This window comes from Ictidomys tridecemlineatus, chromosome 4 (assembly GCF_052094955.1).
Source record: "Ictidomys tridecemlineatus isolate mIctTri1 chromosome 4, mIctTri1.hap1, whole genome shotgun sequence".
Lineage (NCBI taxonomy): Eukaryota > Metazoa > Chordata > Mammalia > Rodentia > Sciuridae > Ictidomys > Ictidomys tridecemlineatus.
The window spans coordinates 185,007,313-185,035,048 of NC_135480.1; the positions used below are offsets into that span (position 1 = coordinate 185,007,313).

Below are 27,736 nucleotides of genomic sequence, written 5' to 3' on the forward strand. Positions count from 1 at the left end.
TGTGTTTGTAGTCTGTGTAGACCTAGCCACCGTTTGCCTTTCTGGAAAGCAGGCTGCTTAGGACTTTCATCCCGACAGGGTGATGAGATGAAGAGCCACGATTTGGAAAGAGACAGGAAGCCCCCCAGGTGCCAGGCTTAGGTAATCAATATTGTGTGACATAAGGAATTTGACTGGAAGAATCGTCGTACCGGGGCTCACCCTTTTTACCTGCCGACTCTGGTCATTCTCATCTAAAGGAAGTGACTTGTCGGAATTTTTTTTTTTTAATTAAAAAATTTTGTGCTAACATAGTATATTTTTAATTGACTCGTAGTTATGTGCATATTTATGGAGTGCAGTGTGGCATTTCAATGCCCGTAGATAATGTGTGGTGATCATATTGGAGTCATGGCGTATCCAGCACTCTGTCATTTCTTTGTGTTAGCAACGTTTAAAATCTTCCCTGTTAACTATTTGGAAATATTCAATTACATGTCACCCACAGTAATCCCACTGCACAGTGTAGTATTATAAATCATTCCTCCTAGTGGCTAGTCTCAGCTTGCCTATCACATACAAGGTGCTGGGTTCAATCCCCACCACCCCCAAAATAATAATAATAATAGTAGTAGTAATAATAATAATAATAATAATAGTAATAGTAATGTGATTTCCCCTGTCCAGTTTCAACCCTATACCCATTAGCCACCCTCCCTGCATCCTTCTCACTCCACACTCTTCCCAGGCTATAATTACTGCTATTCTGTTTTCTTGGAGATCAGCTTCAGCTTTCACATATAAGTTTAAACACATGGTATTTATCTTTCTATGCCTGACTTATCTCACTTAACATCATGTCCTTCTGCTCTGTCCATGTTGCTGTAAATGGACTTGTCTGAATTTTTTCGAACAATCCATGAGTGAGCAAGCCTCCCAAGAGATCAGACTGGGATTTTTGTGGGCTTTCCCCCAAATAAGAGAAGTTCCTTTGGCAAAACTTTCTCACACCCTCTTAAGTCAGCAGCTGTCCAACGGTTTTCTTCAGCTACTCCTAGAGAGCAAGGTAAGTTGTTGAAAAGTTTTCTGAATCCACCGTAGAATGGAGGCGTGGTGGGTGTGGCTGGAGCTTATGGGCCAGGAGTGGTTTTAGCCAGGAAGGTGCGTCCACCACCTGAGTTGGGTGAGGCTGAGGGCCTACAGGGAGAGAGCCAGTGCAGTGCCAGCCTCTGTTGAGGTGGAAGAGGCCTCTTTCTGCAGCTTCTGCTTACTGTGCGTCTTAATCAGTTCTGTAATGAAGACCCAGCAGCATATCTGCAACTTCCCTTCAATTTTACAATTTTTATAATGAGAGTCCTTGTAGTGTGGAAAGTGCCTGTAGAAACCCAGCCAGCATTCTGAAGAGTCTATAAAGGAACACCGTGATTTTCTGTCTCTGTCGTTAGGGTGAGGTTTGGCTCTGAAGGAGAGAAGTCAGTTATCCCTGGCTCTCAATGCTCGGGCAAGAGTGGCTTCAAAGTTTCCAAGGAACTTCCTGGTGAACTCATGGCATTTCAGAGAATTCCTCTGGACTTATCGTTTCTCATTTATTCATTCCACACCGACTGATTTCCCATTATTTGAAAGAACATCATGAACTGGACTCTCATTTGTCATGGTTGCGTTTTGAGAATTTTGCTGTGGGAGAGGAGTCTTCGTTCTGTCTAACCCACGTCTTGAGAACGTCGTCCAGACACTTCTCAGAATGAGAGTTATCTGGTGAACTGCAGGTTCCCCTTTATAGACAATGAGGTCTGAAGCCACCGAGATACCACCCTGCTTCCTCCCTTTCTTTTCTTGTCCCTTCTCTCCTTTTATCTCCTTGCTCAAATCACACGCTTCCTTTTCTAAGGACGGGAGAGCTGGCAGACTGCCTACTGGCCTGTTGGCCTCAATTAGCCTTATATCATTGCAAAGGAATGCAGGAATTCTCCAGAAGGTCTGTAGTATCTCTTTCTGTATTAGACTCTCACTACCTGCTTTCATAACAGGTCACTTAGCCAGAATCACTTCTTCCTTGCATATCTGACATTTTCTAGCCACTTGGATTACATCCCTAGATGCTCATCTCATTTTAATGATGATCCCAAAGGTATCTGCTATGAAATATTACTCCAGTGTAATACTTTAATACTTGAAAACTTTTCTTTAGGAGAGCAAACCTAGCCTAAGAGATAACCTCAAGACTAGCATCCTTACCTAGAAGGTGACTGGGTTATTAATCTGCAAATTGCCTGCTTCAGACTTTGTGCTGGTATACAAGTTCCCACAGATGGACCAGGCCAGCCATATACAACAGAGACCACTCACATTGGCAGGACTTGGTCTCATGGTATTTCCCTGCTACTATTTAAATTCGGTCTCATATTGGGGGTTACATATGTGATTGCAAATTAATCCTTTCTCTTCTGAAAATTTGGTTTTGAAGAACAGCTGTGTCTCCCTTCTGAATTCCTTAATTATTTATCCTCCCTGATATGTTAAACCTTTCATTAGTGTGGTGAATTGCCAAGTGTACACAGAACTGCTTAGATCATGTAGCAAACAGTATAAACATTTGATAGGACATTTGAAGACACCACATGGTGAGCCAGGATCTATAGTCATACCAAATGCTGTGGGATCGATGAAGGTAGCTTGCTGTTGGAAGTTCTTTGTTAGTTTATTTTTTTCTTAAACTATAAAATGGGGAGAGTACATGTCATTTGAACTTATTCAGAAAAGGACTGATTCGCACTAGTTCTTGTTAAATTTGTAGTACACAGGTCCATATCCGAGTTAGTCAAGAAATACTATCTACCTACCTACCTACCTACCAACCTACCTACTTACTTAGATTTTCTATATTGGCATTTGTGGATTTGATTTTCTCTGTTCCTGAGATTTTATCTCAGTTTCTCAGTCCAATGCTGTTTACAAAGACACTTTAAATGGTTTTTAAATTGTCAGAACTTCACTTTGGCTGTGACAAGAATAAATGATTAATGGTGGTCTAGAACAACCCTTGTGGTAAGGAATAGTACCTCAACATTCCCAAGTTTGTTAATTAGTGTTTGTCCCCCATTTTTTAATCCTTTGGTCCTGGGGCTTGCAATTAGAAATATTAGCCTCCCAATATACCCCACAACTGAGCTCGTTGTAACAACAGCTTTTGGTCTGTAAATACATTTTCAAGAATGGTCTTTAGGTTCCTGATTTTTCTGTATTTTTGTTTCTGTTCCAACATGTATGTGTGCTGTCACCTGTCCCCGGGTAATTAGTATTTCCATTCACAGGAAAGGAAAGTCAGAAAAGGGCAAACAACAGGTGCTAACTAAAGCCCTTGGTTAGACTGAGGAGAACTGGGGAGCTCAGTGTCTTGTAAATGAAAGTAGGTTTCTGGAGTGGCCAGAGGAAGAGCACCTTATGGTGTATCTGGATCCATTTCTCAAAGGCTTTGAAGGTTATAATTAGTTGCCACTGGATCACATGGCTGTGGGCTTCTCGGCTTTATTTCTGGTCTGCAGGCCTTTGGTCAGAGAACAGGTCAGATCCAGGCAAGGACCGTGCATTTTAATTTGGTCGCTTCCTGGAGGCATTTGGGGTTTTGACTTGAGGACCACGTTCTGCTCTTGGCCATCAAGCTCAAAGAGAGAGCAGTGCTTGCCAAGCTGACCTGGACGAGGCTGGACGGCGGCAGGCTTGCCAGAAGGCTGGGAAACGTCAAGGACGCCTCCCCTCTCCAGTTACATCTGAGCAGTGAGTTGGAAGGACACAGGATCAGGCTGCAGCAGTCTGCTTTCTTCTTCCCAGGTGAAAAATGGAGGCACATGCACCTCTGGAATTCCGAGCATAGATGGTGGGCGGACAGCTGGTACCAATGGAAGCTGGTGTTCTTGAGACCGAGAAAGATCAGCCTGTGTCCACCGTGTCCCTGTCCCCATTCCAGTGTGTACATCCCACATCTTTAATGGGGATCTCTGGAGGCTCTCTAATGACTTCAGGTGTTTGTCAGAATGGATGACTGATTCTGGAGTTTCCCATCAAAACTCCACATTTTGTAATTTGCAAACCACAAGTGGAAACCAAACAAACCAGCCACCCAAAATGAGAAGTTTGAAGAACAACAAATAATTAGGATTGTCTAGGGTTTTCATGTCAGGAGGACCAGTCACACCAGGTGTTGGAGAATGAATCTGGATTCACTTTGCAGGCATCCAGCAGGGGTGGTGTTTAAAGATGGATGCTCCTAAAGGAAGCCTGTTTGGGCCTTCAGGGGCCTGGAGATCCTGCATTGGGAGTCGGAGGTAGAGGGGGCAGTGCTTGTTGGATTTGTAGATTGATCTCATGACCTTCCAAATAGTGTTTCTTTTCCTTTAGTTCAGAAAGCTTCCTTTTCTGCTTTTTGATTTTTCTGATTTGGTGAGAAAAAAAAAATATCGCTAATCTCATAATCGCAGTGTTATAAAGCGAAGTAGGTGGATTTGAGGTCAAGGCTTTTAAGTTGGAATCATAATTTTGTGGACTCTTAGGTTAGCTCCTTAAGGGTCACCACTCTTCTGAGTTGATGGAATAGTCACATGCACGGGGCTTCACTTCTGATCTTTTTTTCTAGAAGATCACCGTCTGCTCCAAAAAAACCCCATATGCTGGTTGACAGATGGGCAGGTCATCCTCAGGTTCAGTTTTCTTTGTCTGTCCTTCCTTCCTCATTTCTTCTCCTACTCTTGCCTTTTGCTCGAGTCAACATCTACAGTCTCATAAACATATCAAGTTTCTGTTTCTTTGATTGTTTGGGCCATGCCAGCAATTTCTGTTTGCTTCTTCTGTCAGCATCTTCAGGAGAAATGTGTACACAAAGGCAAAGAGGCTCTCAAAGTAGGCTGCATCCTCATTTCCGTCTTGGTGCAGACATCAAATTGAAGGCCATTCGGCTCTACCTGCCGCCAGTTCTCTCAGCAGCCTGGAGATTAACCTCTTCTAAGGCTCTGAGCTATTTTTGAGGTCGGGACTGCAACAACATTAAAGCTAGAACCCATTAGAAAATCACTTTCATCATCTCTTCTTTTTCCAAATCAGTGGCCCTTTTTTTTTCTGATCTCATTACCCTTTAATCTCCTTTGTAGCAGAACAAGGAGACTGTTGGTTTGTGTTTGTAGCCAGTGAGGTTAGCATCCTTGATAACAGCTTCAGAAGACACCAAGATATTAAGAGAGCTGCACCAAGAGAGATGAATTCCATCTCTGGGTGGATGAGTTAATGCTGTAGGTGCGGTGCTTTCCTTGTGCGGAGCCGTCATTTTTGTTGATGTTGTGCAAAGTGGGCTCAAACTTTCCAAAAGACACACAGCAGAAAGCCTTTTGTTGCATTATTTCTAAAGGCTTGAAGTTTTGAAGGGAAGAGATTTTGTTTTCCTCTCCGCTACACAATGGAGCTTTCAGAGAACCTCTTTTAAAAGGAATAGCTACAGCCTTTGTGTTGAAGGGTGTGTCTGTTGGCAGGGTCTGCTGATGCAGACAGACTGGCTGGTGATTAACAAAGGTCATTAGACTTTGGAATCTGGCAAGCCCCATTGGATGGTATGTCTTCTGTGCGTGGAAGGACGACTCCCAAGAAGCCAAGGCGTTGTGGAGGTCCCCCCCCCCCCAGGGTACCCCCAGACCCTGCTGTAGAAGAGGGTCTGGTCCTGGTTTGTCCTGTTCTAGCCCGTGCTCAGCTAGGACTCACAAGCCAGCATATCAATCATGGAATAAAAGAACCTTTGGAGATCTTGGTGAATGACATTTGAGGAGGAGAAAGGTGCTGCTTTTCGGGAAGAAATGAAAACAGTTAATTCTTTGTTGGGAAGAGAAGAGCAGAGGAGGAGCCCAGCCTGCCCTTGTAGCATTCACTGGTGATTGTCAGCCTAGCAGGATCCAGAAGCCATGTTGTGCACGGAGGAGAAGCTCTGAGCTAAAATGGCTGCTTCTAAAGCTCAGAGGACTAGGGCAGCTTAGTGAGTCTTAGAGCTCCAGTGACGCAGGAGCTCCTATCTCTTGAAAGTGTGATAAACACATTCAGCAGAGCTGTGGCTTGTTTGGCTGAGATGAAAGGACTAAGCCGGGGGGATGGGGAGTGCGCACTGGATGATCTGCTTTTTTCTGTGAAGTGTTCTAAATGCAGGAGTCGTCCGCACCATGGAAAAATTTGTTTTCAGGTCTAATGGACTGTGCAAAGGAGAAGTGGGGTGGGGCCTCTGACTGCTGTAATTTGATCCAGAGCTGATAGCAACCTCTTCCACACAATTTGGGTTGGTGCTTAGACATAAAAGCTTGTGGATCTGGAATATTGAGACTTAGTTAGCTGAAAAGACTCTGGTGCACAGTTCAATGTTTATTGAAAAAGGATAAATGGCTGGGTGAAAGAAGAGGAGGTAAATATCTGCGTCTCACTCTGCAAGCTCAGTGTGTCCAGAGCTGGACTTGCCAGAAGTTATTTTAGCAGGCTATCAGGAGGAGCATTCTTTCAGAGAAAATCCTCATGCGACGGCTCCTTGTACTACATTGACATATTATTACTGGACTTTGTTCCTCCTGCAGAAATCATTTATCTTTTATTAGAAAAGTAACAGAAAAAAATTGCATCATAAAATAGTTTTGGCCTCAGCTTTAGTTCTTGGACATCTGGTTCTAGATTACAATGACTCAGTAGAGTTTGTGAGCTTAATGAAGTAACTCATTAAGATGATAACTGGCTATCTCGAGGTAGGATATAGATTTGGATAGGCAGGATGACACCTTTGTAATACATTTTTTGACTTCTTGAGGGTGGGACTCTTCATTGAGTTAGTGTGAAGTTTTCTGTACACTTCAGTCCTATCATAACTAGCAGAGAAGGTGGCTGGGCAGGTTTTGCTTTATTCCACACCAGGTTCACAGCTTTTGCATCCAAGTATGCACTTCACATTTGTAAAGGAGAGATGAGGAAATAGACAAAATCAGGACTTAGGAAGCCCTTCTTCAAAACTGCAAGCTTCTCTTGTCTTAATGTCGATCGAGTTGCCAAGGTGCAACTTTAAACTAGAAACTGGATTGTCATCTAAAGCCGGTTGTTTGAAAACCCCATGAGAAATATTTTATGACCTAATTAGATTGGAGTAGCTGTCAGGTTTTAATTGGTAGGTGGCAAAAGAGCAAATAACCGTTTAACTCATGGACGAGGAAAAAAAAAACTAAACTATTTGGCAAACAGGTGGGCCCCAATATCAGTGAGGATATAAAAATAGTACATATGAGAATAGAATCCACCACTCCCAAGATTTCAATACTGTTCCACCGTTTTGTGATAAAACACCCATGTAATAACATTAAAACGGCTCTTGGAGATTGAGATTTGCCCTTTCTCCCGTGTGGACAGCCTCCGGTACTTCTAAGAAGACTCTAGTTCCAAAAGAAAAATCAGTCTGAGGCAGAACCAAAGTCAATATTAAGTTACCAAGAAATTTGAATTTAGTGGAGAAACTCGGAAACTGCTAAAACTTGTGAAGTGTTAAGGGTTTCCTTGACAAATGACATTTGAAGATCTATCAAATCCCCCAAAACATTTATCTGGGTTTTCTTTTCTTCTTTGAAGTTATGAAGTCAAGGACATCGTCTCTATTATGTCTGATTGCCTGTCTTTGGCCAGGGTTCCGGCTGGCAAAGCTGAATAAGAACAATGTACCGATGACATTGGAATTTTCTCCATGAACAGCCCTCGGCTTGAGGTGTGGGATTGGTGCCTTCCTTACAATGCTTTCTTCTGACTTCTCTGCAGGTTCCTAATGTGAGAGAGTAGACCCGGATCATGGAGGTGCTTCAGTGTGATGGCTGTGATTTCAGAGCCCCATCTTATGAAGATCTCAAGGCACACATTCAGGATGTCCACACAGCATTTCTGCAGCCAACTGATGTTGCTGAGGACAATGATGATGAGCCACGATCCGGGTCCATGAATGCCAGTAATCAGACGGAGGTGGAGTTTTCTTCTATAAAGGATGAGTTTGCGATTGCCGAGGATTTATCAGGTAACTCGATACTAAACTCAGCCTATCTGGTGTATTCTAATTGCTCTCATTTATTTTTAGCCTGCAGCCACAGTTCTGGATATGTGTGGCTTCTATGGAGTTTCTTGCTCTTTGCGGGCCATTTCTGTTGGCTTGTGCATCACTTTTCTCTCCTAGAGGGGCCTAGGTTTTGGTCCTTCTAGCTTCCTCCTGTCTCCTACTCTTTAGTTTTGAGAACAAAAGTTCTAGAATAAATATTGTAGATTATGAAATTGTTACTTTTCTAGCTCTGTGGCTCATTTCTGGAGATGAAGAGAGAGCAGTAACTAGAGCCGTTCACTGCATCTTCATCTGGGAGAAAGGGCCATGCATGTCTGTTCATTAGTGCTCTGTGAAATCTCTTCATGAAAGCATCTTGAGGCACAAGGCCTTCCAAATGGGATGTTTATTAATGAAGAATAATTGAAATGATACTGATTTGCATGATTGAATTTCTTAACTCTCTTTTCTCACTTTGCTTATATGTTCATTCTCTCTAGGTCAAAATGCAACTGCATTGGGGACCGGAAGTTACTATGGCCACAGTCCAGGATATTATGGTCAGCATATTTCCCCTAATCCCAAACCAACAAACAAGTTTTTTCAATGCAAGTTCTGCGTACGCTACTTCAGGTCAAAAACCCTCCTCATAGAACACACTAGGAAGGTCCATGGGGCTCAAGCTGAAGGGAGTTCAGCAGGACCTCCCGTCCCAGGATCCTTAAATTATAATATCATGATGCACGAGGGATTTGGAAAGGTCTTCTCTTGCCAGTTTTGCACATATAAGTCACCAAGGAGGGCAAGAATAATTAAGCATCAGAAGATGTACCACAAAAACAACCTGAAGGAGAGCACAGCTCCTCCACCTGCTCCCGTCCCCTTGCCAGACCCCGTGGTTCCTCCTGTGTCCCTGCAGGACCCCTGCAAGGAACTGCCAGCAGAGGTTGTGGAGCGTAGCATCTTAGAATCCATGGTGAAGCCTTTGACCAAGTCTCGAGGCAACTTCTGTTGTGAGTGGTGCAGCTACCAGACACCTCGCCGAGAACGCTGGTGTGACCACATGATGAAGAAGCACCGCAGCATGGTCAAGATCCTTTCCAGCCTCCGACAGCAACAAGAAGGGACTAATCTTCCTGAAGTGCAGAACAAGAATGCCCCCAGTCCCCCATCCAACTCCACTTATCTGTCCATGAATGCTGCAAGCCGGGAGATACCCAACACCAACGTCTCCAACTATAGGGGCTCCATCGGCAACTCCATCATGAGACCCAATTCTTCAGCTTCCAAGTATTCGCCCATGTCTTACCCTCAGATGAAGCCGAAGTCGCCTCATAATTCTGGCCTTGTTAACTTGGCAGAGAGATCCCGTTATGGAATGAGTGACATGACCAATTCTTCTGCTGACCTGGAAACTAACAGCATGCTAAATGACTCTAGTTCTGATGAAGAGTTAAATGAAATAGACAGTGAGAATGGCTTAAATGCCATGGATCACCAGGCATCAGGCCTGTCTGCAGAGCAGCTGATGGGCTCCGATGGCAACAAATTATTGGAGACCAAGGGGATTCCGTTTAGAAGATTCATGAATAGGTTCCAGTGCCCCTTTTGTCCTTTCCTTACCATGCATCGACGTAGCATCTCCCGTCACATAGAAAACATCCACTTATCGGGAAAGACAGCTGTCTACAAATGTGACGAATGTCCGTTTACTTGCAAGAGCTCCTTAAAACTTGGGGCTCATAAACAGTGTCACACGGGTACTGTGTCAGATTGGGATGCTATGAACTCCCAGAGCGAAAGCATTTCCTCCTCGCTGAATGAAGGCGTGGTGTCCTATGAGAGCCCCAGCATCAATGGTAGGAAGTCGGGAGCCATGTTGGATCCCTTGCCGCAGCAACAGCCCCCCCAGCCACCACCGCCACCCCCACCGCCACCACCACCGTCACAGCCACTCCAGCAGCCACAGCCACCGCAGCTCCAGCCGCCACATCAGGTGCCACCCCAGCCACAGCCGCCACCCACGCAGCCGCCACCACCTCCCACACAAGCCCCGCCCCTGCACCCCTACAAATGCACCATGTGCAATTACTCCACCACCACCCTGAAAGGGCTAAGAGTCCATCAGCAGCACAAACACTCGTTCTGTGACAACTTGCCAAAATTTGAGGGGCAGCCCTCAAGCCTACCACTGGAAAACGAGACCGACAGCCACCCCTCTTCCAGCAGCACTGTGAAGAAAAGTCAGACCTCAATTCTTGGGTTGTCCTCCAAGAACAATTTTGTAGCTAAGGCCTCTAGGAAGCTCGCTAATGACTTTCCTCTCGATTTATCGCCCGTGAAGAAGAGAACTAGGATCGACGAGATAGCAAGCAACCTGCAGAGCAAGATTAACCAAACCAAACAGCAGGAAGATGCCGTGATCAATGTGGAGGACGACGAGGAGGAAGAGGAAGACAACGAAGTGGAGATAGAGGTGGAGCTGGACAGGGAAGAGGAGCCCACAGAACCGCTCATGGAGGTTCCCACTTCCTTTTCAGCCCAGCAGATTTGGGCCCGAGATGCCAGTGAGCCCCAGAAGGAGCCCAGTTTCCGCAGCATCACCCACGACTATAACGCTACCAACGGGGCTGAGATTGAGCTCACCCTTTCCGAGGACGAAGAGGATTATTATGGTTCCTCAACAAACATGAAAGATCATCAGGTTTCCAGTGCAGCTCTGCTGAACACCCAAACTCCTATCTATGGAACTGAGCACAACAATGAAAACACAGACTTTGGTGACTCGGGAAGACTTTACTATTGCAAACACTGTGACTTTAACAACAAATCGGCCCGGAGTGTTAGCACCCACTACCAACGAATGCACCCCTATATTAAATTCAGCTTTAGGTACATCTTGGATCCTAATGATCACAGTGCAGTATACAGGTGCCTGGAGTGCTATATCGATTACACCAACTTCGAAGATCTCCAGCAGCATTATGGTGAGCACCACCCAGAAGCCATGAATGTACTCAACTTTGACCATTCGGATCTGATCTACCGGTGTCGGTTTTGTTCTTACACGAGCCCCAATGTTAGAAGCCTGATGCCCCATTACCAAAGAATGCATCCCACCGTGAAGATCAACAATGCGATGATCTTTTCCAGCTATGTCGTGGAACAGCAGGAAGGTCTGAATACCGAATCCCAGACCCTGAGGGAGATTCTGAACTCGGCTCCCAAGAACCTGGCGACGTCCACTCCTGTGGCTCGTGGTGGTGGTATGCCTGCTGCGTTTGGTAAGAATACTCCTTCGAAGACGTTTACTCCAGAATGTGAAAATCAGAAGGACCCTTCGGTCAACACCGTGGTCGTTTACGATTGTGACGTTTGCTCATTCGCAAGCCCCAACATGCATTCTGTCTTGGTCCATTATCAGAAGAAACACCCTGAAGAAAAGGCTTCCTACTTTAGGATCCAGAAAACCATGCGCATGGTGTCTGTGGACAGGGGCTCTGCCCTTGCTCAGTTGTCATTTGAGGTGGGTGCTCCAATGTCTCCCAAAATGTCCAACATGGGTTCCCCACCCCCCCCACCACCCCCGCCACCAGACCTCAGTACTGAGCTTTACTACTGCAAACACTGTTCCTACAGCAATCGGTCAGTTGTGGGAGTGCTTGTTCACTACCAGAAAAGACACCCAGAAATAAAGGTTACTGCCAAATATATCAGGCAGGCTCCTCCCACAGCTGCAATGATGAGAGGGGCCGAAGGGCCCCAAGGCTCCCCTCGGCCTCCTGCCCCCATGCAACCGCTGAACCGAAGCAGCGCTGAGAGAGATGGCCCTCCTGTGGAGAATGAGATGTTCTTTTGCCAGCACTGTGATTATGGGAACCGGACGGTCAAAGGTGTACTCATTCATTATCAGAAGAAGCACCGAGACTTCAAGGCCAATGCAGATGTGATCCGGCAGCACACGGCCACCATCCGAAGCCTCTGCGACCGAAACCAGAAGAAACCTGCTAGCTGTATGCTTCTCCCCTCCTCTGGCATGGAGCGGGACAAAACTAAACTCCGAGCGCTCAAATGTAGGCAGTGCTCATATACCTCGCCCTACTTCTATGCACTGAGGAAGCATATCAAGAAGGACCACCCTGCCCTGAAGGCCACGGTCACGTCCATCATGCGATGGGCGTTTCTGGATGGTTTGATAGAAGCTGGCTACCACTGTGAGTGGTGCATCTATTCCCACACAGAGCCCAATGGTTTGCTCCTGCATTACCAAAGGAGGCATCCAGAGCACTATGTGGATTATACTTACATGGCTACCAAACTCTGGGCAGGGCCAGATCCATCCCCATCCTCTCTCACCATGCCAGCTGAAGCCAAAACATACAGATGCAGGGACTGTGTTTTTGAAGCCATCTCCATCTGGGACATCACCAATCATTACCAAGCATTCCACCCCTGGGCCATGAATGGCGATGAGTCGGTACTGTTAGATATCATCAAGGAGAAAGACACCGTGGAGAAGCCCATCCTTGGGCCCGAAGAGCTGGCAGGTCCTGTGAATTGTGAAAACAGCATGCCCACCCCGCTCCCCGAGCAGGAAGCCGAATGCCCAGAGGATGCAAGACTTTCCCCAGAGAAAAGCATGCATCTTGCTTCAGCCAACCCCGCCATCTCCTCCACCCCCTACCAGTGCACGGTGTGCCAGTCAGAGTATAACAACTTGCACGGCCTCCTCACCCATTATGGGAAGAAGCACCCCGGCATGAAGGTGAAGGCTGCTGACTTCGCCCAGGACATCGACATCAACCCAGGTGCCGTCTACAAATGCAGGCATTGTCCCTACATCAACACTCGCATCCACGGTGTCCTGACCCACTACCAGAAGAGACACCCGGCCATCAAGGTGACCGCGGAGGACTTTGTGCACGACGTGGAGCAGTCTGCGGACATAACCCAGAACGACATGGAGGAGACGAGCAGGATTTTCAAGCAAGGGTACGGTGCCTACCGGTGCAAACTCTGTCCGTACACGCACGGCACTTTGGAGAAACTCAAAATCCATTACGAGAAGTACCACAACCAGCCCGAATTCGATGTCTTTTCCCCATCCCCCCCGAAGCTGCCAGTCTCCCTCGAGCCTGAGATAACCACTGAAGTGAGCCCCTCCCAAGTCTCCATCACCGAGGAGGAGGTGGGAGAGGAGCCCGTGTCCACGTCTCACTTCTCTACCTCGCACCTGGTCTCCCACACTGTGTTCCGGTGCCAGCTCTGCAAGTACTTCTGCTCGACGAGGAAGGGGATCGCCAGGCACTACCGCATCAAGCACAACAACGTCCGCGCCCAGCCGGAGGGCAAGAACAACCTCTTCAAGTGTGCCCTGTGTGCCTACACCAACCCCATCCGCAAAGGGCTGGCGGCCCATTACCAGAAGCGCCACGACATCGACGCGTATTACACCCACTGCCTGGCAGCCTCCCGGACCATCAGCGACAAGCCCAACAAGGTGATCATCCCGTCCCCGCCCAAGGACGACTCCCCTCAGCTGAGCGAGGAACTCCGGAGGGCAGTGGAGAAGAAAAAGTGCTCCTTGTGCTCCTTCCAGTCGTTCAGCAAGAAGGGCATCGTGTCCCATTACATGAAGCGCCACCCGGGGGTGTTCCCAAAGAAGCAGCACGCCAGCAAGTTGGGGGGCTACTTCACGGCCGTCTACGCGGATGAACACGAGAAGCCCACGGTGATGGAAGAGGAGGAGAGAGGCAGCTTTGAGAAAGCCGAGGTGGAGGGCGAAGCCCAGGAGATCGAGTGGCTCCCGTTCCGCTGCATCAAGTGCTTCAAGCTGTCCTTCAGCACCGCGGAGCTGCTGTGCATGCATTACACTGACCACCACAGCCGGGACCTGAAGAGGGACTTCGTCATCCTAGGCAACGGCCCCCGCTTGCAGAGCTCCACCTACCAGTGCAAGCACTGTGATAGCAAGTTGCAAAGCACAGCCGAGCTGACCTCACACTTGAACATTCACAACGAGGAATTCCAGAAGCGTGCCAAACGTCAGGAGAGGAGGAAACAGCTTTTGAGCAAGCAGAAATATGCAGATGGTGCTTTTGCAGATTTCAAACAAGAGAGGGTAAGGATATGTTTTGATTCCCCTTCCCCCAGGAGGCCTCTCATCACTGGTGCTCACATGCACTACTTCTTCGTTGCCAGCCAAGCTGCTGCAGGCTTCCTAGTGACTTAGCTTGCCAGAGAGCTCAATAAGTCAATTAAACATTTCGAGCTTGATATCCCCTGTTCTATGCTCACCCCTCTCCACGGTCCTGTCCCCCTCCCTCTCTCCCTCTGACTCCTCCCATGGCTCCCCAGGGGGAGGTTTGGGGTGGTTTCTGTGTATGTCTTTCTGCCAAGTAGCCTAATCTGAAGCCTAGTTATACAACAGTGCTCGTTCTTTCCTAAGGCCGTGGTGGGCTGTCTCTTGGTACCATTAGCACTTCTCAGCCATGTCTTGGTCTTCAGTGTTTGCTCCAGCCACCTAACACCTCAAGGAGTAGATTAAAAAAAAAAAAAAATCAAGACGTTCATTCATGGCGCAGCTGTGCAACGCTTCACCTGCGTAGTTGAAACTGGTTTGAAAACCAGATAACTTAGTGGCAGTGACGATGAGCTTCCTGCATAGAAATCTTCTCCACTCACAAGCCGTAACATATTTGGGTTCCAGAGACTGTGTCTAGTAGGCAGTGTGCCATGACTGAAAGAAGTTTGTTATATAAAAATACTCGCCTATGTCTCCCTTGGTGTTTAACCTGCTAATCTGCTTTAAAATAAAAATATGCCAGTAAACTACAAGAATAAATGCCTGCCATTGAGGGAGGGCTTGGAGTACTGATGGCTACCACTGTATTTTACCAGCCTTTTGGCCACTTAGAAGAGGTGCCAAAGATCAAGGAGAGGAAAGTGGTGGGCTACAAATGTAAATTCTGTGTGGAAGTGCACCCAACGCTCCGAGCCATCTGCAATCACCTGCGGAAGCACGTCCAGTATGGCAATGTCCCGGCCGTGTCCGCCGCCGTGAAGGTGAGAATGGAAAGTTCTGGATGCGTGTTCTTGCGTGTGAGCGGCTCGTGGTACCTATTAACCCATTGCTTAAAGCAGCACGGGAGAGAGCATCTCAGAGCGCGGGCACTCCCGGGAGTGGTGCTCCCCTCGGTTTGGCTTGCTTTGATTTCTTTGCAGGTTGGACCTTCATCATCTTTCTGTTAGGGGAAAGGTCGAGTTTTGATCTGGTTTCCTCCCGTGTGGATAGTTTGTGGACACAGAAGGTCCTGGATTCTCGGTACAGGAGGTTGTGGGTCGTCCTTCAGTTCTGTGTTAGTGCCATTAGGTTCTTGCTCTTCGAAGCGGCCTGAGCTCTTACGAGGAATCAAGTGGGTTCTGTTTCCATCATCTGCTCCTCCTGCTGCCTGAATCTTACTATTCTCTTCTGGAGGAGGATTCAGAAAGCCCAGGAGACCCTGTCCTTTGCTTCTTATCTTGGGTCCTTGGGGGAATGTGAAGGGTATTAATTAAACCCAAAGCCAAAAGCCTTGGAGTTGTACTTGACCCTCAGAGCCCTTTGACCTGGCTTATCTCTTCCATCCCTTCTCCCCGTGTGCTGCCAAGTGTCCTCCCTCCTCCCCTGACTTTTCACGAGGCAACCTGCTTTGAACATCATAATCCAAAGAGCAACCACAGTTTCCATTCCACACCTCCATCCCTGCTTTGCAGAACACTGTTGCTGAGCACATGTCATTTTTGAACACGGAAGTAAACTCAGGTCTCTGCCCTTTCTCTCTGGATACATGAATGTATTTGTGTCATCTGCCCTTCTTGATCTTGCATCCTGTTTTTGCCAATTTAGCACAAAGGTAAAGCTTCTACTTCATTGAAGACTGAAGCCTTCTGTCTTTGGACAGAACAATGGCAACCCAGGGACAGCAGCAGGTGGCTTCCTCTACATACCACTGCAGCGTGCCCCAGGATTGTTTCCTGGAATCAATGCAAGAGAAAATCAGATCCAACGAACTACCTCGAAAAATGGGTGACTTAAAACCAGGCTGCTCCTTAACTCTTGGGATGAATTATGCAGCCACCTGCAGATAAGGGGTGAGGGTAAAGTCACTGTCTGCGGGTGGGAGGCAGAGAGCGGGGTCTTTTGCTTTGCCTCACCTCAAATAATGGCCCAAGTCTCCTTGATGGTCAGACCGCTTTGCTGTTTCTCATCTTGCTTTTCTTTTCTCTGAACTATAACCCTAACCAAATTTTAATGTCGGTCTAGATGAGCAAATAGTTGAAATTTTCTTTGAAAGATGGGCAATCAAGTGAACTGTCTTCAGACTGGGATAATGCCTCTCACATTTCCCAGGCAGTGGCGACCATTGTCCGGATATGTTGCCTTAAATCCACCATGGCATGAAGAACGTCAGTCAGGCTTGCCCTCCCTCCAGGGGGAGCCAGAGAGGCAGGGGAGGAACCTTTAACCGGAAATGCCGATGAGCTTGGGAGATGAAGGGAGCAGAGGAAAGCTGGGGGCAATGACGATGGATATTTATTTTGTTGGTGGGGCATGTGTGTGTGTGTGGTTCTCTTAGCAGGAGGCTGACGACCCTTCCCACTTGTTCCTGGATGGATTGGAAGCGGCCAAAGATGCCAGTGGCGCCCTGGTGGGCCGGGTGGATGGTGGACACTGCTTGCTTGATGGAATGTTGGAGGATGAAACCCGGCCGGGGGGATACCATTGCAGTCAATGTGACAGAGTCCTGATGTCCATGCAGGGGCTGCGTTCTCATGAGAGGAGCCACCTGGCCCTGGCCATGTTTACCCGCGAGGACAAGTACAGCTGCCAGTATTGCTCCTTTGTCTCTGCCTTCAGGCACAAGTAAGTACTATTGGGTGGTCCTTAGTGGTTCCTGGGAGAAGATTTTGTAGTTGGAGGCAGCTAAAGCTGCAGTAGGAGAAACCAGGATGAGCGAGAAGGCCCCACTCAGCCTGGTTTACCTGCCCTCATGCTGCCTGAGCCTTAGGCTTCTCAGCTGTAAAATGGCACTAAGAATAGGAATGCTCGTATGGCATTGGATTTGGCAAACGCAGGCATTTTAAAAAATAGGGGGTGAATGAGTTTATGGATCTGCCAGATATTCAGCCACAGATTAGGAAACAGAGTTCCATTTGGAAAGCTGAATTGCTAAAGAGGGAGGGAGAATGAGGACTATTAAACCATGTGACCAAAGAACCAATCACTGCTTGTGATTTTAAAAGAGACCTTTTGAAGTATAAATTTGGGGTAGGCGTGCAATGCTTCATGGGGTGGTGGGAAGTAAGTTTTGAAAAGCAAACTTTTGTTATATAGCAGAGAGGTAAATGTTCAGTCGTGCATTTTCATATTCTTGGAGGAGGATAACTGATAGTGGGTGCTCTTTATTTTTGAAAACATTGAAATTAAGTGATGGGATGTTTGTTTCTTTAAAAAGATAAAGTGCTACTTGGTGGTTGCTGAAAATAGGGGGAAGCTGTGTTTCTGCCGAGGTTAGGATAGGTCACAAACCTTTTATTATTATACAGGGCCTCATATCTGATCTTTGCCGTTAGATCCCCACTCCCTTCAGTTCACAAGTATTTACTGAATAGCACCTGCCAGGTTGTCCGGCACATAGTGGAACCCCAGCAAATACTTGTAAACAAGGAAGACCCCCTCACACACACACTAGCCCCTGAACCTTGGGGGCACATAAATGAACAGCACAGGGTCTGTAACTTAAGGGCTGGGTTATAAAACAAACAAAGAAAGGGCTTGGCAAATTCAGGTCCGTTTCTTTAGAGAAATAACATTAAATGCCACGAAGTTCAACAAAGGAAAGTGTTATATCCACTTTGGAAGCATCAGGAAAGTTTTATGGGGTGTGGGGTACTCGAGTCGAGTCTTGAAGTTAGGAAGCTAGGACGTGGATAGTTGGGAAAGGAGGTTAAGTGTGGAGGACAAGATGAGTGGCCAAGCCAAGGAGGATGGTGGCTCCCTGGGCCCAGATGGGGGTAGGGGCGGGTTTCAGTTTAACTGGTTCTTAGGTTACATGTAAAGGACCAGTGGAAGATAAGGTGTGAATATTTGATAAGAGACCAGATTTGGAGTCTCAATGCCAGGAATGAACACTTTACAAGTTTTATTACTGGTAAAAGGAAGAGTTGGGTATGAGTAAAGTAGCCATAACTGATAATTGTCCCTCACTATATAAGCAAATTCTAGTATTACCTTTTTACATTCTCAAAATCTCTCTTTACACGAGGGATGTTCCTATTATTATCTCCATTTTATGGGTAAGAAAAATGAGACCTGCATGCTGGGTGTGGTGGTGCACACCTGTAATCCCAACGGCTTAGGAGGCTGAGGCAGGAGGATCCTGAGTTCAAAGCCAGCCTCAGCAAAAAGCAAGGCACTAAGCAACTCAGTGAGACCCTGTCTCTAAATAAAATACAAAATAGGGCTGGGGATGTGGCTCAGTGGTTAAGTTCCTCTGAGTTCAATTCCTGGTAACAAAAAATAAAAAGAGTAAAAAAAGAAAGAAAAGTGAGACCTGCAGAAAGTAAGTAGCTTGCCCAAGTTCACATGGCTTACAAGTAATCATTGAGATTTTATCCCAGCCAGCCTGACTCTTATAACTCCTGCTCTTGAGTTGAAAAGATAGAGATTATTTTGGAAGTGGTAACAGTAGTTGACATTTGGGAATGGTTGAGGGAATGGACCTGCATTCTGTTAAATGGTAAGCAGTAGCATTCCTGTGTGGGCCATTTAGAATGGCATTTAGTTCTCTGGGGTACTGACACAAATTAGAACTTTCCCCCTTACTTTGTTTGGTAGATTTATTATTTTTTAGACTCCTATTTATCGTAAAGTATGGGGGTTTCTTCTAATTAATGTCCTCGTAAGTTGCTTCTGGAAGACTGATGTGCCACAGATGTGGCTGGGTTTATTACAGGGGGGTGACTAGCGCCCTTGATCACATGACTCCTTCAAACTCATTGCACTGTGCCTCCATACTCCCGTAGATGCTGGAACAGATCAGCCCACTGCAAGCAGGACAGCCACTTTGAAAACTCCCTTCTCTACTCCAGTGTTCACCCTGCAAATAGAATTACAATTTAAAAATACAGCCCTTTTAAATGCTAAATCTAATTTCCATTTTTATTTTGGATTAGTTAAGTGGATTACTCTCACCTCCTGGGCAGAAAATATGAATTCACTGACCTTGGTTATACCTTCTTTTTCTGGATGCCCTCTTTAAGTTATGGGACTTGAAGAAGAAAAATAAGGATTTCCCATGACTTGTTGCCACTAGCCACATCTCTTACCCCAAAAAGATCTCTTCCTCTCTTTCTTTAGGTTTCCCTCCTCTTTGAGCGAGTCCAACAACTCTTGCTTAGTTGTTGATTTATTTGTATGGCAAGGGCCCTCTTTAGAAAGTAGATGAAGGGATTTTGAACAGCTTGGAAGTGGGATGTGTAAAAAGTGGAGAAAATGTTGAATGTAGTTTTTAACTTGTTTCCCTTTCTTTCCTTTCCACACATCAAGTTTGGATCGCCATATGCAAACCCACCATGGACACCATAAACCATTCCGATGCAAACTCTGCTCCTTCAAGTCCTCGTATAACAGCCGGCTGAAAACACACATACTCAAAGCTCATGCTGGTGAGTTGGTGTTTGTGGTGCACAAGTTCTTTAGCATGCTCTGAGTTCACAACCCAACCGTCTTTATTAAGTGAAATTTTCATTCTCTTTCCCCATGCATGAGCATAAGCTATTCCTGAAATGGTTACAGGTTTGGTTTTATTTTTATCTGTTAAAGAAAACTGGAAACAAAATCAGAATAATATTTTTAAGAATTAAAAGTCAAAATAATCACCCATGTCATGTTTAATTCATCCTACCAACTAGAATTAGACTGTTCTGCTTCTTAAAAGATATTTCTGAATTACCTAACCTTTCCAGTGGAATCACAGAGAATTGTTATATCCACTAAAGAGAATTCCCCCCGCCCCTCACCCCCGCAAATAAAGGTGTAATCTAAAGGAAGTTGGATGTACCAAAGAGAACTCAAAGTGTGTGAGATTTCTCAAGATGGGCTCATGGGTCAGTCGTTTCCTTTCTCTTTGGGGGTTGCAACTGTGTAGTAACTGTGCTGTCTCTCTCAATGCTTATCTCATTGGGTCAACCTGGTGAACACCTGTTACCTATTAAGATTCTGCACTGAGCATGTTATAGGTATCATCCTATTCAGTCTTCATGGTAGTCCTACAGGGTAGGTGCTGTGTGGCTTCCTGTGTGCCTTGTGTAACACTTTATAACATTTTGAAAACTATTATAAAAACTACCCCAAACCAGGGTCCTTCATTTTTGCCATGTTTGTATTCCGTGTCTCTTTGCTATCTCCAGAGTAGTGGGCCCATTGAACTGGCTTATTACCACAAAACTACTCAAGCCTTCTGGCTGCTCTGAGCCCCACTGGGGTTTAGGGATGGGACAGGGAGATTAGCTACATGGGCCTGTTTCTATCTTTTGGGGTTTTTATGTCTCCAGGAAACTCTCCTAAAGTTCAAGGTGTAAGTGGCTTCAGAGTTCAACCCCAGTCTCTTCTAATTTGTGCATATTGTAAATTATTGAGCTGGGACAGCATTCTGGTGCATTTTCCCCATAGGCCTCAAGCTTTGTCAAAAGTTCTGGGAGCTGGGTAAGTGGTTGGACCTGTGGGAAGGACTCTGAAGAGTGTTCGAGACTGCGCACTGACTCCAGGGCACTAAACTGGAGACTGTTTTGGGGGCTGACCAAGCTGACTGGCTTTCTTCTGCTCACTGGCTAGCAGGAAGGAAGCATCCAGAAAGAGAGAATAGGAGCAATATAATTCCACCAGGTCTCCATGGCATGGCTCTGAGTCACTGAGAGAAGCTTGACTTGGAAAAAGCCACTACATTTTCTAAAGGTCTCTCTATTTGTCTATTCTAGGTGGATTATTTTATAATATTTTAAAGGGTAAGCAGTGGTATGACCCAAACAAATAATCTGGACTTGAATTCTTTGTCATGTGGTGGGACTCAAAGCCACCCAGCATGATTTATGCAACAGAGCTTGCATTTAAGGAAACAAACAAGTAGTGTTAGGGCAGTAACCTTGCCTATAATAGTATACACAAGCAAACAGCATTGTCTGCTGCCCAACATTGTTGCCTAACTCCTAGGCAGTGGTCAAGAGGCCAGGTGATTTGTGTTCTTGTCTGGGTGTCTGAATCTTTGAACTTTTTTTTTTTTTTTTTTTTTTTTGCTGTGTAGTGCCATGTAAATTAAGGTTTTCTGTAGTTCTCTTCAGGACCTCTTGGAAATGCAAGCTCTGGAGGTCATCAGTGGTGAGAAGATTTAATTGCAAAACTTGATGCTGAGCTCTCTTTGCATATAAAACCAGTTAGTAGTTTTCAGAATGATAGGAATGAAACAAAATCTCAGCCAGCTAAAAGCAAGGGCAGGCCGACCCTCCATTCCTCTTCTTCCTCTTCCTCTGTAGACCCACAGCACTGCCCATTCATTTGTACTGACTTGCAAAACTTATATTACCAATGATCCTGTCTTCTTTTCTTTTCCTCCAATTTTAAATTTTCATCTCAAAAATTAAATTTTTAAAATGCATGTTTATTAGAAATAAAATTGAAAATGAGGCTGGGTATGTAGCTCAGTGTTAAAATGCTTTCCTAACATGCATGAGGTTCTGGGTTCAATCCCTCACACTACCAAAAAGTAAAATTAAAAAAAAAATTTAAAAAAGAATAATTGTAAATGCAAAGAAATATGCTCAGTCATCTATAGTCTTATTATCTAAAGACCGCTGTTCTTAACATTTGATGTTTTCCTTTTAACCATTTTTTCCTGTAATTGTGTTTAATTATTGTGGTTATAATATAATCAAAATATATTTTGTCTTTCTATTTATTTCCAGTTTGTCATGCTATTATAAACTCAAAAAATCTATTTTAATGATAGTTTATCGGGCTGGGGATGTGGCTCAGGCGGTAGCGCGCTCGCCTGCCATGCGTGCGACCCGGGTTCGATCCTCAGCACCACATACCAACAAAGATGTTGTGTCCGCCGAGAACTAAACAATAAATATTGAAAATTCTCTCTCTCTCTCTCTCCTTTCGCTCTCTCTTTAAAAAAAAAAAAAAAAAATGATAGTTTATCAAGAGGGTATGCCCACATTTGTTTAATCATTTCTTTGTGTTTAAAATTTTGGGTGGTTTCATACCTTTTTCAGACAGTAATGTAAATTTCTAAATAAAATTTTCTCTAAATTTAATTATATTTTCTTTATAGAGACTCTCGGAAAGGAGTAGGCTTATTGGGTTGGGGGCTTGAGTGCTTTTGTTGTTACCAGAAGCAAAATTGCTTTCTGAATTGATCATACTAGTGTACATTTGCCCAATAACATAAACATGCCCACTTCATTCTTAAAATGTAATTAGTTGAAAAGTTGACTTATGGTAAAGATAAGCCTCACTCTTGTCTTAATATGGTCCTGATGATCTGTGTGGTATTTCAGTTTTAATGTCCTGGTTGTTGAAGAATATTAGTGAGACATATAACCCCCACGTGTTTACATACACAGCTCTTCAGTCAAAGAAATGATCTATTTTTACTCATTTCTGCTCTGTTGGTTTGGATAGGAAAATGGAATTTTATGATGAGGTTTGTGAGCTGATTAAAAAAAAAAAAAAATGTGTGTCCATACTTTGAGGGGGTGTATAGTTAGTCAGGAAATGAAAATTGGGACTCGCATTGTAGAGCTGGCTTGGAGTGACTGTGTGTTTGGGAAGCCACTGGTAGAGGGTTAGGTTAAGAAGGAAGCATATTTGTTTCTATGGTTGACTGAAACATGACATGGTCAATTCTGGTATGGAGAGGGAGGACGAGGGATGGGGAAACCTTTCTGAAGGAGATAAGAAAGATGGTTGGTTTCTCTTCCTACTGTGGAGTCATCCCAAAGTCTCACCTCATCTAGAAGGACACGACATGAACCAGTGACCAGGCCACTTGCTTATGGAGAGCATGGAAGAGTTTCATCCCCAAGGAATCTTGGGGGCAGGGGGTTGGCCTGGAAGGGTTCTTAGACCCTGAAGCTTGGGAAGCACATCTCTAGGATGAATTAACTGTGTTGGTTTGTTCTCTGCCCTGCCTTCTCCCCTCCCACTCCATTTCCCGTCTGTCCCTCACCGCCCTCTCCTTCCAGGTGAACATGCCTACAAGTGCTCTTGGTGCTCATTTTCCACCATGACAATCAGCCAGTTGAAGGAACACTCCCTCAAGGTCCACGGAAAAGCCCTGACCCTCCCACGGCCACGGATTGTCAGTCTTCTCTCCTCACATGCCCACCACTCCTCCCAAAAGACGACCCCCACGGAAGAGGTGGAAGACTCCAACGGTAAAAACGGTGGGCTGGGATTCCTTGCCACTCGTTCTTTCTAGAGGAAACTCCTACATGAAGGCTTAACAGTTCAAGTGAAGGAAGAAATATGGGGAGGTTGAGTCGATCTAGAAATTGGAGTTGGGAGGGGTGCGATCTCTTTAAGAAGAGCATAGTGCTCTGGTAAAACAGCGGTGGGTACTCACGGGAGCATTGCCCGGGAAGGAGCTTGCTGGCTGGGATGGGTCAGGGCGGGATTCTTCTGTGTGGGTTTGAGCAAGACCAGAATGGAATATCCAGCAGTTTTTTTGTTTTGTTGTTGTTTGCTCATTTTTTCTTATATCCTCTATTACCAATAAACACTATATATATATATATATATATATATATATATATATATATATATATATATATATGTATGTATATAAATGTCCAGTGAGCTGTTTGAGGTGACAGTTATGAAAGTTAATTCAAAGTAGCAAGCGAGAGGGAGCATGAGTGAGTATTTCTGAGCAGGCCACATGGTATATCAAGGGCACCATAGTGAATTCTTATAGCTGAAGGATGTTGGAGAAGCAATAATTGGGAGGAGGGTTCGGTTTTGGAGAAAAAAAAGAAAACAGGAAGCTGTGGAAAAGATCCTCTCACTGGTCATGTGAGCAAGGCTAGATGAGGACAGAAAGAGAGTCCAGTCTTGGAGCTTGCAGGCGTGGCATAGTGAACCCAGGGATAATGTAAAGTGTGGGCCAGAACAGGAAACAGACCTGTGTTGACCACTCTGCTCACCTCAGACAACTGCTGAATCAGACACTTGGGAGAGAAGGAGGGAAGTCTGTGGATCCTGGAGGTACAGGGGAGCTGCTCTCCTCCAACCCCTTCAAATGCTTGGATCCCTTCTTCAGTGTCTCCCAGCCGCTAACTGCCACTGGCTTGCATAGTTCCAAACCCAGGGACTGTGCTGTTCCCTAAGGTGGACTCCTGCATTCCTGGGCAGAGCTTCGTAGACAGGAAAGAAAGTGGAACTAAGGCCTGGATCAGAGTCTCACTTCTTTCAATGCTAGTGGTGTTTCCCCAGGTGATCTTAGTTTCCTGGATAATGAGACCTGCCTTCACAGGTTGTCTGGAGAGTAATGAGAAAAGGTGCACCTGTAAAGTACCCAATACAATATGTGACATATAAGAAGTCTGTCCTTTTATGGGTCGTCATTTTATTTCTTTTTTTTTTTTTTCCCATCTTTTGACTGCTTTTCTGGCCTTTGGGACCATTTATAGCAAGTATGAATTTGGGGTTATTTTTAATGTAGGGTTTAAAATAGAAGACTCTTCCATTGACCTGATGATCTAAGGGCTCAACTTGTCAACCTGGTCTAATTCTCAGATTACCAGAACAGTACGAGGTAATCTTTATTCATGAGGTCTGTGAGTGGGAGGAAATGAACAGGTAAGTCCCAAGACCAAAAAAAAAAAAAAAAAAAAGATCTTTATTGAGTTGTAGGGCTTGGTGTCCTGTCCTCTGCAAATCATTAGGCAGTGTGTTAAACACTGTAGTTCCTTACTGGTATCCCTGTGTTAAGGCACTGCTGTTTAACAAAGAAGGCAGATTTGTTTGTTTTTTTTTAGGGGGTACTGGGATTGAACCCAGGACCTCATATATGCTATGCAATAATTCCACACTTCTAGCTCATTAAGGCTTCTTAAGATGCTATGGCTTGGAGCACATGAGCTACTCAATTGTACAGTAGTTTAAAATGCAGGAGAATGTCTATGGTGTTGACTTGTTTTTTCCTTCCCAGAAAAACTTGAGAGTCTCAAACTTGGGACCTGGAGAGAGGACATGTGAAAGGTTAAAGAAAATGCCCTTTTTGTATCTTGAGATTCAACTCATTGGAAAACATTGGTATTTTGCAACCAGAGGGCAAAATCTAATTTGACCCAAATTGTAGATCTTTATTAACTTTTTTTTTTTTTTTTTGGTGACACTGGGGATCTAACCCAGGGCCTTGAGTGTGTGAGGCAAGTGCTCTACCACTGAGTTACACCCCCCAGCCCATTAACGTGCTTTTTATCTAATTGTTTTTGTCTGAAATGGAAGCCACACCCCGGGAGCCTTTTGGTTGAAATTGGTCCATCCAAACACCATTCTCAGCAAAAGCTTTTCTTGGGCAGTTTCTCTCAGTGTCCAATCTTTTTCCATTGTCCTTTTTCCATGAAAGATGGCTTTCTTATCAAGACCAGGATCTCTTATAGATAGATGTCCCACTGCATGGACCATGTTTCTCTACATAAGCTAAGAAGAGTTGAGTTATGTCAGCTTCCTGAGCCTGTCTTCTCTACCAAGAGGTTGGCCAGGGACAGAAGAGTCAAACATGAATACAATACTGTTCTAGACCTCCAAAAGCTTAAAATCAAATGCTTCGAAGACATTATCAGCACTTGAATCTGAGCTAACCACAACCCCACACCTGAGGCCTGACCTTTTTTCGGGGTGATGTCAGAGTCATAGATGCTGGGCAGAGGGGAGGGCTGGTATCACAAGAAACGTTGCAATATGATATTAGGTAATTGTGCAATACAGACAGCCCAGCTTTGCCCAGCTACGGGAAGGCAATTTCCTATATATAAAAGCGATTTTCCTTTCCTTCTTAAGAAACAGTACAGTAACTGAAAGCTCTAGGTGGTAACCATTTAGTCAGGCCTACACAAAAGGCATTGGACCTGTGCTGTTTTTAAGGTATATAAATAGCCCATATCAAAGGACCAGGGGTGATTAGTTTAATTAAATGACAAAAAGTTGATTAGAAGGCGGGGTGGACAGAAAGAAGGCATCAAATGGGCTGTTCTCATGAAGGAACAATTCCGTGGAAAGAATAAATAATGGCTCCTCCTCCCCTTGTTTTCTTGAAGCCTTTGGTTTTGCTGTAGGTTTTGCATGGTTCTGAGTGGCCGTGAGTGACTGAGGCGGCCTACACTCGGAGGACTGTTTGCCAGGGATCTGGATGGTGGATTCCTAGAAACAGCTCAGTCTGGAGGATGGAAAAACAGCTGTGGGGCTAGACAGTAGCCTGTAAATCATGCTTTGAATGGTGTTTAAAACACACATGTGAAATCCAATTGCACATTTTAATAGGCAGAAGCTGTGGGGCTATTGGCTCTCAGTTAAGGTTTCCCACACTGCAGATGCCAGGACACTGTGAACACACGAACCAAAAATGTGTTGCAGGCCTGGGGGGAGTCAAGATCCATAAAACCAGGGAAATCACCAGTGTGTCCTTGGCTTTCTGAATCCCTAGCGGAGGGATGTGAATAAAACGAGTTGACATGCTCACTGCTCTTTGCAGTGGTCAGATGCTTGCTGTCTTGAGAGCAAGCCAGTCCTCTCTGGCAGAGGGAAACAGCCCAAATGGGAGGTTGTTCCTTCTCTCTCTGACCCAGAGGAAAGCGTTGCAAGGGAGGGAGGCGAGAATGGAGAAAGTGGAGGGTGGCCTCTCACCCCAGCTGCCAGGCCACACACCTGTTCTGTGCTTAAACAGTGCTCTTGGGCCAAGCTGTCAATCTTGACGTGTTTCACCAGCACCCGAATCCTCCATGTCTTCTTCATGATCAGTTTTTTGGATAGCAGAGCAAAGGCTGTATGGTATTGGTTTTGTGTATAGGATAATGGGAAATGACACATAATTGCTATTCAAAACAACACATTAAGGGGAGACAATAAGTTTGTCAACAGAGCAAAGTGCTGTGCTGTGTTTGTGTTGACTGTGTTCCTTCTCCTGCCATATAAAATATAGGACTGGCTTTTATCAGGCTGTTTCCTAGTCTCTGTTTTCAGCATAGAAAAATACACAGACATTCACAGCTAGAAAATAACAAAGAAACGAGGCCAGCATAGTTTAGCCATGAGATCTGTTTGTGTCTGAGAAGCTGCACAAGGCATGGGCAATGGATGTGTAATTTAAAATTCGGCTATATCCTTTATAAGATGTCAAGCCAATGATGCCATTTCATCTTTTTTATCCCATGAATTTCCCCCAATGAAAAATTTAAGAAAGAAGAACTTTTTCTGTCCAGTTATGCTGTATGGAATCGCTTGCTTTGGGAAATGCAATTAGGATACATTTGAAATAAAACAGGAATCAGGTACTAAGATAGGTACACAATGAATAAGGTGAATGAGGGTAGCATGGTGTTTTTTTGCCCATGCCCTGGTTAGCAATCTAG

The 27,736-nt window shown here is 45.2% G+C and overlaps 1 protein-coding gene across 13 annotated transcripts in view; it reads left to right on the forward strand.

Annotated features, from left to right (window-relative positions):
* Window positions 1-27,736, forward strand: part of Znf462 (zinc finger protein 462) — a 136,845-nt gene that overhangs the window by 50,069 nt on the left and 59,040 nt on the right. For 6 of the 13 annotated variants that reach the window (XR_002484464.3, XM_040286132.2, XM_078047915.1 and 3 more), the window contains exons 2-7: window positions 7,792-8,041; window positions 8,560-14,180; window positions 14,960-15,124; window positions 16,678-16,964; window positions 19,650-19,768; window positions 23,348-23,548. Coding sequence is in view for 12 of the 13 variants with exons in the window: in XM_040286132.2 (XP_040142066.2) it covers window positions 7,822-8,041; window positions 8,560-14,180; window positions 14,960-15,124; window positions 16,678-16,964; window positions 19,650-19,768; window positions 23,348-23,548 (6,613 nt within the window). In the remaining variant the exon portion in view is untranslated. Of the gene's footprint in view, window positions 1-460; window positions 1,046-3,543; window positions 3,811-7,791; window positions 8,042-8,559; window positions 14,181-14,959; window positions 15,125-16,677; window positions 16,965-19,649; window positions 19,769-23,347; window positions 23,549-27,736 lie in introns of those variants that run through there. The other 7 variants (XM_040286134.2, XM_078047914.1, XM_021729388.3 and 4 more) reach the window with 7 other exon arrangements.